The 13,477-nt window shown below is 33.2% G+C and overlaps 1 protein-coding gene across 4 annotated transcripts in view; it reads right to left on the minus strand.

Annotated features, from left to right (window-relative positions):
* The window catches only part of LOC143055015 (uncharacterized), a 42,755-nt gene that overhangs the window by 19,347 nt on the left and 9,931 nt on the right, over nt 1-13,477 (minus strand). For 3 of the 4 annotated variants that reach the window (XM_076228153.1, XM_076228166.1, XM_076228159.1), the window contains exons 2-5: nt 6,693-6,776; nt 6,111-6,349; nt 1,796-1,940; nt 24-161 (exon numbers count right to left, since the gene is read on the minus strand). In XM_076228153.1, the coding sequence (XP_076084268.1) occupies nt 24-161; nt 1,796-1,940; nt 6,111-6,349; nt 6,693-6,768 (598 nt within the window). In that variant the 5' untranslated portion in view covers nt 6,769-6,776. The remainder of the gene's footprint in view (nt 1-23; nt 162-1,795; nt 1,941-6,110; nt 6,350-6,692; nt 6,777-13,477) is intronic. The other variant, XM_076228173.1, reaches the window with a different exon arrangement.

Consider the following 13,477-nt stretch of genomic DNA (forward strand, 5'->3'; position numbering starts at 1 on the left):
TCATAAAATATGACTGATCTTACTTCCGGTTCCTGGGTTCATAACTTGTCCAGCTGATCTTCGTCCTCTGCATGTGTAACATAAAATAACTCCGACGATAACAGAAATTAATACAATGCCACCAATTACACAACCTATTATAATGCCTATGGTTCTATAGTCTGAAAAAGATGAAGTTTTAAAATTTTACCATTTAGTTCTACATGTGTAAAATACCCTGGTAATCTGCTTGTAACTGTCATTAAATAATGTGGGACCAAATATTATTCTAAACTTTCCTGTCAACATTCCAGACCATGAACATGCTGGTAAAGTTTTAATTAATGATAAAAATATATTTTAGCTATGTGCTATCAAGGCGGGTGGCAGGGATATTTGGAGGGAGTGCGGGCGTTGGTAGGCTTACCGTTAGGAAAATGATACCAAAATAAGTTTTATTCGTAGATTTGTTCAACTATCAAAACTTGCATGATAAATCAAAAATAAGAATGTCATTATAATGTAAAAATGTTTGCACTTCAAAGTTACAGAAGCTTAGTAAGCAAGATGACAATACAATAACGCCATACATAGAGTTACAATCGATAGGTTTTTACCCCATTTACATGCATGTGTTTTTCCTGTGCATGAAATAAAATATGATATACTAATAGAGCCTTTGTATGAGGTCGATACAAGGATATATTGACCTGAAAGAAGTATATTGACTGAGGACAAAGTCAAAGGTCGATATACTTCTTTGGGTCGATATATCCTGTATTGACCTCATACAAAGGCTACATTTGTTATATTATTAAAATTTCCGATAATATTTGTATTTTATTGGACTTTTTTAGATATCATATTGTCTCCTTTATAATAACAAAATATTAGTTGTTATTTCAATTGCTTTTTTTGTTTTTTTGTTTGTCATCTTATGTATTTGAAGATTTTTTTTGTCAAATAATCGATCACAGATATCATTTGTTTCAAAACGTTTAAGATCGTTTAACAATATCCTGAAATTCATTACATGAGGTCACAAAGTATATCGCTTTTTAAATATTCTAAAAATATCCATGCAATATGCTTTTTGCTATCCGCCGTTTTCTCTCTACCTTCGAAAATATAGTTTAACATGCGACTATCCCTAAACGAATCAAATTTGTTAAAATATACGAATTATCAATATGACAAAATACAAAGTACGAAATATGATCAGAGAATGATATAATTTGATAAAATGAAAATAAATACAATACATCATGCAATTAAGTTAAGTTTTTCTGCTGATCATAAAAATATACCTAAGTTATTCAATTCTATAACATGTTTGACAGGTAACAACTGGATAAGTTTGTCTGTAGTTTTGATTTCTCCAATTATAACAACAAGGAAATACAATACGGTATATAATTTGGAACGCGTTGTTCAGAGACTTTATTCTTAGTGACCTTGATGTATGGACCTCGAAATCAAAACGGATCATCCTCCCATCATCTGTGACCATTTATGCATGTTTGATTCCAGTTCAAAACGATTGCATGGTTATTATCTAGAAACCTCCTTTCTATAATAAGGTCAGTATACTTTTAGAAACTATGATATTAACCATAGAAGCTTTGAAACGACTGCATAGTTATTATCTAGAAACCTATTTTCTATTATAAGGTCAGTTTATTCTTACAAAGTATGATATTAACTGTAGAAACAATGATATCAAAATCAAAATAGTATTGATAAAGACAATGCTTAGAATTACTTTTCAACAAAGAAAAGTTCCTTTATGTAGATTAAGCTATGATGATTAACTTACAATTGTAAGTCATAACAGCTTCAATTTGCAGTTTCACTTGAACATTCTGAAGATTATTGGGTTGTTTAGAAGTTAAATAAATATACATATATTCATCTTCTTCTCCACAATATTTCATTGTTGGTTTGTCATTGCATGTATATGTCTAAAATATAAATAAACAAAATCAATAAACAAATAAAATCAAACACAACCAACAACCTATCCTCATCTCCATAGACAAAGAAAAAAGAAAAACGAGAAGACAACACAAAACAATGAATTTCAGTTATTAAATGTGAAAACATGGGAGTACACCAAATTCACTTCTTAATACAAAAAAAACATGTTCCGTGTACACTACTTCAACATCAAATCAATCTTGTTATAGACCGAGTTAATGCCAGCTGTATGTATCTTTTGTCTTTATCGTTGTAACATTCTGTAGAACTGTACAATTTATATGTTTCTTTATAATCGAAATTTCCTCTTTCATGTTCCCCTGAGTTTTGTTGGGTGGGGTTCGTAAAGGTCAGACTTTAGTTGTCTATAGTTTTGTATACTGTTGTTTGTTGTTTGCTTGTTTTATTGCCATGGAATTGTCAGTTTGTTTTCGACAATCAGTTTGAATCTCCCTTTTATATCTTTCTCCTCCCTCTCTTTTCTAGACGACCCAATACTTAAAACGTTTGATAATTTGTTGTTTTCTTCAGATTCACAATCGTTGAAATGTTAATTTGGTCATTCAGTTATGAAGCAAACATTAGAATTATCAAAATCGAACATAAATGTTAAGCATATAAGAAAGTTATTTGTGATAGACTCACCTCGACTTATTCGTCATGATGACATTTAAGGGTAATCTAGTGGTATAGAATGACTAAAATCAAGTTTAAGTGTGAATGAACTCATCATAAATACCTGGATTGAAATTTAGTGTTTGCGCGAGACGCGCGATTCGTCTACAAAATTATCACCAGAGATTATGGTCTGATGAGGAAACGCGGTGGAAGCTATTGAGAGACAAACATCAAACTCAGCTGAGTATAACATATTTTGGAATTATATAGATATGAAACTATTAAACAGAACAAGATAAAAGTACAAATGTATATGTTTAAAGGCAAACATTTGAGTTCGGAAAAAGCTTTGTATGTTTAAAAGATCTTCAGTGTTTGTTGGTATGTGTTATTTAGGCAGTAAGCCAACCTGTGTATTCACTGGTGTCATTAATTGAGAAAGTCAAAGATTAATTTTGTATTAAATAATTATATTCTCGAATCAGAGCGGTTATGGTAGAGGTTTATTTGATGATATATTGATGCTTATATAAAATAACTGTAATGGATTATTTTGATGAAATTTTACTGGTTTTGATTACTATCTTTTAATATCAAAATATATAGAGAGAAACTTTAAATGTCAAAAATGCTCAGTTGAGAAGGATCTACAAATAAGTCAATTGAATCTTTAAGCCGTAGTCAAACCTTACCGGATAGCTTGAACGGACGCCCAACGGATGAAAAAGGTTTCTGTTATTATCCATTTGGAGTCAATTGGTGTACTGAAAAACAACGGACGCGTAACGAATGGGTAACGGACACACATAGAATATGCAACGTACAAGAAATGGAAACGTACCGGACAGAAAGGATGTCGAACTTACATTCAACTGACGAGTACTGCATAAAACGAACACCTAACGGAAGCGTACCGGACAAATCGGAAGACAAGATGCGCGGAAAATTAAAGGCGGCAATAATTTAACATGTAGATCACAAACATATGACCTTAAAATGATTGAAAAGTTTTCGTGTAACTGGTTTAAGATTATAGCTCTGGTCACACCTTACCAGATAGTTCGAAAGGACGCACGGAAAGGATAAAAAGGGTTCCGTTGACATCTGTAATACGTCCGTTAAACGTCCGGTAGAAGTCTGTTGGTGAATTGGTCTAACGGATGTAGAACGGACAAATAACGGCTACAAAATGGAAACGAAACGGACGACTAACGGACGTCAAAAGGACACTTCATCCGTTTGACAACCGTTCGAAGTTTTGAATATACTCAAAAATTGCAGACGGACAGAACGAATGCCGACGGATAAAACGAACTCTGAACGGACATTAAACGGATATGGACAGATTGAAAACAAGTTATCCGTTCGGTGTACGTTTGCGCTATCCGGATAAGACGTGCCAGAGGTTTCATTCTTTTAAATACTTCAAAAGAGGAAGGGTGAAAAAAGAGGCAATAAAATGTCAGAAAAAAACTGTTAGATAGTGAAGACTTACTCCAAGATCCAGCATGAAAAAATAGCATTCATGACACTCAAGAAATCTGATAAATGGCATTTCTGACGCGAAATTTAAAATTAAGAAATAATTCATGGAAGCCATAGATTGTTGGAAATTTACACATGGCTTGTGGCCGTGATATTCGAATTTTATCCTGAGCGTTAGCGAGGGATAAAATCAACGAATATCACGGCCCAGGCCATGTGTAAATTTCCAACAATCTATGGCTTCCATGAATTATTTCGATTCTAATAGGACAAATACGGTCATTAAAAAACTTAAGCGAAGATGGGTATGCTGTGTGTGTGGCTGTTCTTTTTTACTCCCTGTTAGATAAAGCTCAGTCAAATATCTTTATGAATATGTAGCTTGCGTAGGTTATTTCGTAAATAACTGCTAGAAAAAAACTTTTTAATTCTTTAAATTCTCAAACCCGACATTTGCCATTTTTAATTTACATGTTTTGTTCGTAAGCTTCCGTCAAATCCAAAGTTGACATTTTCTAACTAAGGAGCCGCCATGTTGGCTTGCTGAAATGAGTAAATATGCCAATAATGCAATAGCATAGAAAATAAAACAAAACCTACCTCAAAAATCAGTTTTAATATAATATCATACAAATTCCGATGGTTCACGTAAAAGAAAACTTTCAACTTTAGCGGTTTCATTTGTATGACGTCATGTTTTGAAATTACTCAAATGCGTCAAAAAGATTAATAAATTTTCGCGGAATTTTATTTAATTTTTATTTTGTTGATTTCACCGAGCTCTAGTGCATTACTTCTTTTTATTATGCATAGGAATAAGAATAAAAGTTATTTTGTCTTTTTTTAATTGCACGTTTTATAACAATAAAATCGGCAAAGGATCTGCAAATAGGTTCCAATACATGTAGATTTACGTGGGAAGTATATTGTAACTGCCATCATTGTGTATATCTCTGAGTCTGCGCTAAGTATATTTTATCGAGAATTTTATCACAGTGTTGTTTACAAAGCTAAAGAAGCACGTCATATTAGAATTGGCATTTACATTCGGTACGTATCCGTTTTATCCGTTATCATCCCAGTCAGGTCCGTTTCGAATCCGTTTTAGCCGTTAAACGTATAGTAGAAGTCCGTTGGTGAATTGGTCTACCGGACCTCCAACGGATTATAAAGGCCAAGTAAAGAATACAAAAACGGAACCGGAACGGACGAGTACCGTTGAAAACGGCGCATACCGGACGTGCAATGTACACTCCAACCGTTGGACGTCCGTTCAAAGTTTTGAACATTGTTTAAAATTCTCTATCAGACAGACCGGACGTCGACTGATGAAACGGCCGCTGAACGGACATAAAACGGATATAGATGGGCACCTAACAGTTCGAACAGACGTCTGACGAACTTGAACAAAAAAAAAGTAATCCGTTCGGCGTCTGTTCGCGCTATTCGATAAGGTGTGACCGCGGCCTTAAGGTGTTATTGCCTTCAAACTTAAGTTTTTTTTACATTTTTGTCGTGCAAATCTATTTCTTGTTGAAAAGTCTTCTTTAATATTACTGGGCATAATACCATATGTTAACTTAACGTTCCTTAGGGTGTAAAGTTTGTAAATTGTATCCAAAGTGTTGATCCATTATCAATCATTTTGGCTTATATTTCAAAAACTACAGCAGTTAGAGCAAAAGTGACAGGAAGTGAAATTGATTAATGGGCCATAATCTATCTGTTATGACATTTTCAAACAAGGTCGACATTCGATTGTAGGGTTACTGTTGGAAATAATTTATTTTTATTAAATGTTACTGTTTTTGTTATTACCTTTACAATTATAATAGATAGAAAGTATACATTGCAATAAATGTTCATCTAAGTAGCAGTACATCTTTAGAATTTTTAAGAATCCGCATCTGATTAAAACCACTGAATAAATAAAATCTAATCTCAATATTTGTGAAGTCGATCTTTTACTGTAGAAAAGAATAGTAATTGTCAATCAGGAGATATTTTTTTAATAATAAATAAAATCGGAGTAGTTTTAATCACATAAATACCTTCAATGGTGAACCACCATAACGCTCCTTGTACGTTAACTCTACCGCACAATCAGGGTCTTCGTACACTAACGGTGTTATGCAGATTTCATATTCATTCATATAGCCGCTATCTCTCCCAGTAAAGGACATGTGATCACACCAGCTGTCTAAATCTTTTTTTCCATAGTATTCAGCTATGAACGATTCGTCATCATTGACCTTCTCAAGGGTCACAGAACAGTCCTCGCCAAATGTATCTGAATGACAAAGATGTACATGGTTCGTTTTAACGTTTCTTTTTATAAATAATGCAAAGCAGAAGTTTATTTTAGTTGCTGATAATTTGAATTTCCCTTCCCAGAAATGCAATCGAGACAAAAGGAGTCTCCTCTTAATGAAATAAGTGATGTAATAAATTTCATTTTTTTAGACGAGAGGCGCATGCATCTTGTCAATTTCTATTTCAAATTTGTTTACATTATCTAGCGAATATGATATTGACAGCAAATAAATCCGGTTGAATAAACATTAAAAGCAGAAACAGACTGTGCAAAATGTGAACTCTAATTTATGACCAGAACTTAAACACAGAAATCTTACATATTTGCACACTGGTTCCACATACTGCTACAATAACATTGAGTAGATATACAATAGTTGTAATTCGGAGTTTCATCGTATGATCTAAAAGAAACATAATATAATATTCTTGAAATACATTTAGCAAGGCGTTTTGATTAAAAGCAATGGACAAGCATATAGGGCTACAACAATCACCATTGTGTTATAATCTTAATCACAGTAAAACACAAAGAATACAATGTTTAGCTGAGCGCAGTTGCATACATGTACGACCGCAGAGTTATGACCTTAACCCTCAAAATCAATCCAAACCTTCCATTTGTGGTTATAAACCTTGTGTTTAAATTTCATGGATTTGTATTTATTTAAACTAAAGTTATTGTCAGGAAACCAACCGTCTTCGGACGACGACGATCTGATACCAGTATACGACCGTTAACATTTTTTGCAGTCGTATAAAAACATAAAAATACATAAAGACAATCCCACAGCACATTAGGGGAAAAAAACGAACGACAAAGATACAAAAATTCACTATCGCATTTTAACACAATGATGGAAAGTATAAGTACCGAGCCACGTCAAATGGATATTGCCAATCAAAGATCAGATTGCTCTGAGGGATACGATTGCCGTTGTTTCGTTGACACATGTATACATGTAGCTGGATAATATTATTTTCAAAACTAATTCAACTGCACATGTAAAATGTAATTTACGTAATTTGAATAGTTACAAAATAGCCAATCCCGGATAAAAGTGTATGAACAATGTACTTAGACCTATTGTGTTTTATTTTTGTACTATCTATTCCAAGTTTACTTTCCACAGCAGTCACTGAGACTCGGAGTGAGAGAAGGTATTTCACTTCGTATCTTATCATCTATTTTCCTACGTTGATTCTAGGAGGAACCCCATTCCTAACTCTTTAAATATTTAATTTCCTTTGGGTCGGTAATCATGACTCCTTTCCGTACACATTCCTCGGTTTAAATTGCAATCGTTTTTAATATAATACGACGGTTATCGACAGAACGAGCTAATACTCGACGTGTTGTTTTGATTCACAATTCTCGGAAGTTACTTCCGGAAGGGAGACCACTCGAAACGATAATATGGAAGACTCCATTACGCCTGTTCTGGTGACATATGAGTTTCTATACGTGTATGGATTCACTATGCAATCCTGGATATTATGTTAGTTTTTTGTTTTTCTCCGTATATAAGAAAATAGCCATCCATTCGAAAATTTAAAAAAGTAAGCCGAAAAAAAGGCATTTCCCCTATATACCTAAGTAAATTTGTCGCCAAAATTGACGTTTTCCTATGAAAATTACAAAAAAACAAAAATGGTGACCCCCATTTTTTATTACATATTCCGATGTAACTCGATTCAAAGTACACGTATGCCAAAAATTTTGGAAATCAGGAGATACGCCATTCGGTATCGTGTTACCTTAAATAGATAAATAAAAGAACACTTATATACTCAACGTCAGTACATAGCATCTATACTTCAAGGGCATCGTGTATCATTTGTAACACAGAAGTTGATACGAAATATTTATCAGCAAGGTCTTACGATGAACATTCAAGCAAATACATCACATACCCAACTATATCAGTCCTAATCAGGACCGATAACTCTGTCGATAGATATTATAGGGTATACAATATTGTTGAAATCAGAGCAATCGTATTATAGGTCTCTGTTGAAATGTAAACAATAAAATATTTTTTACAAATGTTAAACTTTATATCGATTCATTGAATGCCTGGATTTAGCTTAAAACATTGAATTAAAAGAAAAAATTTAATCATATGCAATGAAATCTCGTTGAATTTCCTATAAAATATAAAAAAATCCATTTGAATTAAAATTTGAATCATAATATTTCTTTAAAATAATTATGGAAAAATAAAAATATTTGAAAATCTTTTAAGCAAAAAATTATTTTCTTAAGACATTTTCATAATATTCATATTTTCTTAAGTTTATTATGATAGATACTTCTTCTGATTTGAAACGGGAAATTAAGAGAAAGTTTATTTGTACATTGATGAAAACTTTTGTATATCGCAAAATTTAAACTCTGGTAATACATGTACACACCACACAGGATGTTTAATATCACCTGGTTGCTTTTGGTTTGCACGTCTACCTGACACTATATTGTTATGTAACATTACAACCCAGTCAGAGTTCACCTGTTCTGTAAAGGGATGAAATTTTAAAGGTATTATAGAATATTTACTATCTATATTAATTTTCGGGCATTGTCATTTTTTCCTCATGGGATGAAAACATTTTTTGTTCTAAAAGGGATGTATAAATACATTTCTAAAGAAAGATAAAATATACAGAAAAACAAAAAAAAAAGAAGAGAAAAATTTTATTTTAATTTTATTGTAAACTATTTTCATGTAACAGTATATCCTGGATATCTGTCAAATAAATGTTCCCGTATTACACTTCAAATAAAAAATTTTATCAAGAAATTTTGAAATCAATCATATCGAAATATCACCAAAGAAAAGAACAGAAACATCAGAGATTCTGCATGAAAATATTAATATAATCTAGGAATGTCTTATTATACAAATCCTTGATTTGATGCAACATTTCCATATTATGGGATATTCATCATCCGCCATTTTGAAAAATTCCGAAAAATTCCATTTTTTAAATCGATATTTGACCGACTTTAACATGAAATTAAACTGTTTTAAGTAGTATTTTTCGCCAGATATATGTTTTAATATACTTAATCGATTTGCAAAGTTTGTTTTTAATGCACGGAATGTCTTTATTCGTTGTACAAATAGACATGGAGGCAACGGAGAAATGACGAGAAAAGTACATGTTTTTACAAGTCTAAAATGGCCGACTTTAATCAAAAATTAAACTGTTAGGATCAACATTGTTTGATGAAAATATGTTTGAATATCAAGGATTGATTTGCAAAACTTAGAAAACTGGTCAGGTTTATGAGAAAATTAAACTTTATTGAAGCATCTATGCATTTTATATTGGGAAATATAATACAAAATGGCGGCCAGAATACGTCACAAAAGTCACGTGATGTCTAACTTAGTTGGATATGATCAAAACAAACAAATAAAAACGAGACGTTCTTTGACATAACTTTTGTTCATCAACTTTTTCCTCAGACACTTGTGACATTTTACATAATCTGAGTAGCATCTGCTCCATCTTTTTGGAGTATTTTAAATGTTTACTCCATTTTTTAAAAATTTATATGGACAAGAAAACTACGGACTGAGTTTTGATTGAGCCTGACTGTCCTTAGTCAAGAAGTTTGTGTATGGTTGCCTCTAGTTGTGCATTAATGTTTTTATCTGGAGGAAATGTGACATGATAGATCTGTTATTGTCTCATTAAAATTTGTACTTGGTTTTTTATCATTTATCTTTATGTCTACTTTTATTCAAACGTTAAACTTAAAAGATGGACGAAAGATACCAGAGGGACAGTCAAACTCATAAATAGAAAATAAACTGACAACGCCATGGCTAAATATGAAAAATAAAAACAGACAAACAATAGTACACATGACACAACATAGAAAACTAAAGAATAAGCAACACGAATCCCACCAAAAACTAGAGGAGATCTCATGTGCTCCGGAAGGGTAAGCTGATCCTGCTCCAAATGTGGCACCCGTCGTGTTGCTTATGTGATAACAAATCCGGTAAATTGTCTTAATTCGGTAGGTCACGTTCATGAAAGAGAAGGGGATTGCAGTTACGACGTTTAAATTATTTAGTGAAAGAACATGGTATATATCATCTATATAGCGGAAAGTAGAGTTAAAGGATATTGCTAACTTCTTATCTTTCTTCCTAAGAAGGTCCTGTATGAAGTTAGCCTCATAATATTAATAAAGAAACAAGTCGACAAGAAGAGGGGCACAATTTGTTTTTAATCTATGTTAACCAGTTGTACGTGTTCTTCAAATTAAACGACAAGGCAAGATGCCTTCCAGAGAAATACTAGATTTGCAGTAAATGGGAATAATCGTGTGGCAAACATATGAGATCAATGAGAGTTGAAAACCAAAACAATTTAAGGGTTATTATCAACCATTTTTTAAAGAGTAATACATCCATATAAACGTATTTGCCGTGGACTCCTTAAATTTTGTACATTTGCGGTTCACATCGTTAATAAACATATGTTCATTTTAGAAGCTGGCGTCGATCGAGTCTTCAGTTGTGAGTAAAAAATACCATATTAAAACAAAATACACTAAGAATTTAATAAATAAGAAGCTTTCTTTCACATATCAAACCGTGTCTGTCTATGTATTTGATAAACATCGAAGTTCAAGAAATATTAATACTTTTCCTCGTTCTTTTGATCGGTGATTGTCTTTGAATTGACAATAATGCTTATTACTGTTATCTATTTTAATTGTAATTAATTTTAATTTAAACATAAATTTGTATTTATTTATAGTGGACTGGGAAACAAGTTTTGCAACTTATATTAATCCCTTTCCTCTTTGTGGGTGCGAGTGCTGCCTAGTAGCGACATTAGCCTGCTCTTTTTCGAAATCTACAAGGGTGTCTTTAACGTGAAAGAGATATGCCTCTCTTTTAACACGGGTCAACCATTAATCGTCCCCTTTCGACGGACTATAATCGTTTCGTCGGGACCACTTGTATTTTTGTCCATCTGATTTTTATAGTTCGTTCTTATGTTGTACTGTTATACCACTGTCCTATGTTTAGGGGGGAGGGTGCCATTGGATCCCACTAACATGTTTAACCCTGCCACATTATGTATGTTTGTGTCCGTCCCGAGTCAGGAGCCTGTAATTCAGTGGTTGTCGTTTGTTTATGTGTTACATAATTGTTTTTCGTTCATTTTTTTTTATATAAATAAGATCGTTAGTTTTCTTGTTTGAATTGTTTTACATTGTCATTTCGGGCCCTTTTAAAGCTTGACTATGCGGCATGGACTTTGCTCATTGTTGAAGGCCGTACGATTACCTATAATTGTTAAATTCTGTGTCATTTTTGGTCTCTTGTGGAGAGTTGTCTCATTGGCAATTATACCACATCTTTTTTTTCATATGTATACACTGTGTATCATCGCCATCGGAAATTGGGTACTAACGAAGCGGAGAGAAATAGAAAAAAGTAAACAAGTTAAGAATTCATTCAATTTAAAGCATTTCCACTCTTTTGATGAGGGTGCCGCTTAAGAAATGATTTTCTGATATACAGTTCTTTAAATTATTAGGCTAATAAGTACAAAATTAATACAAGATTTTGTGTAATACTCCAAAACTTGCCACTTAGTACCGGAAATTTTTGAGGTCGATCGTCCTCTGTCGCCCCATTCTCAAGATATTGAACTCTTTTTCATTATTTTTCTAGACACGTTTTTAGATTATTATAGTGTGGCATCATATTTACTGAAATTTGTCAAAAACATGTTTTTTAAAGAATATGAACAAAAACATTGTTTGTTTGTTGTACGGCGAATTGCAGGACGTTGTACGGCGAATTGCAAAATAACAACTTTTGTCTGTACGGCGTCTTGCAATTTATTATAATTTTAAGAAGAAATTAATCACTGTTTAGGTAATATCAAGTGACGATATTTTGTTAATATGAAAGCTTTACAGGCTTACAAATATACAAAATGTCTACCTTATCAAATATTATTAAATATATGCCGTTAATTCAGTTCAGAAGGCCTCTTTGCGTACCGCTTTTCGATTTTGTACAAAAGTTTTTTTTCAACCATATTATCCTAAATACATCCATAGATCGTTATACTACTAACAACTGTTGTCTTATTTGTTGTTTATAGGGTGAAATTTTGTAAAGAAAGAGTTAGAATGAGTGAAAACTATAGGGCGCGAACATTATCTTTTTTTATAACGGGGGCTCTTATAAATTCGGTTACACTCAGTCAGGGTATTCATACGACTCATTGCTTACATGATTTTATTTTAAGGAATTACGAAGGTTTTAATTACTATTTTTTTTTAAATCATCAAAACCAGTGTATAAATCAGAAAGTAACATGTAAGGTGTCACAAGTTGAAGCACTCTTTCATCTCCAAGTCCCAGTTAAGAACTCTGAGCTGATATAAAAAAAGCCTTGGTCCATCTTTACATTTCTGAAGTCTTAAACTAGCAAATTTGACATCAATTTGAGAACCAAGTCCTCATTGTTCGGCCTCTTCTACCAGGCCACACTGTTCAGTTATTTTACGCATTGCAAATTGAAAAGATACTTTATTTTTGAAAATTCCGTCCAGGTACTTTTGGTCAATATAACTTATCAAACGTTCCACATACATCTGAATTATGTTCATCATAGGACTGACCAGGGTTTTAGCTGGATAAGAAGTGGCCTTTCCTTTTCAAGTTTTGGATACATTACAAAATAGAAGCCAGAAATAACTACATTGGTTAGACGTATAAAGAGGGGCATGAGATATTTTTGGAGAAATTTTGGTTCATTTATATGTTTCAAGAAACACACATTGAACGTCTACCCCCTTTTTGTAGTTAAATGATTGCTCACTTAGGAGACAGCTACAGGTATACCAATACACAGTTACAAGTTTAGTTTCCAGGGGCGGATGCAGGAATTTTCGAAAGGGGGGGTGCTAACCCAGGGCACCCAGGGCAAAGGGGGGGGGTGCAAAACATATGTCCCGATACAAATGCATTGATCGGCAAAAATAAAGGGGGGTGCGCACCCCCGGAACCCCCCCCCCCCCCCCTGGATCCGCCACTGGTTTCGCATTATAGCCATG

This window comes from Mytilus galloprovincialis, chromosome 1 (assembly GCF_965363235.1).
Source record: "Mytilus galloprovincialis chromosome 1, xbMytGall1.hap1.1, whole genome shotgun sequence".
Taxonomy (NCBI): Eukaryota; Metazoa; Mollusca; class Bivalvia; order Mytilida; family Mytilidae; genus Mytilus; species Mytilus galloprovincialis.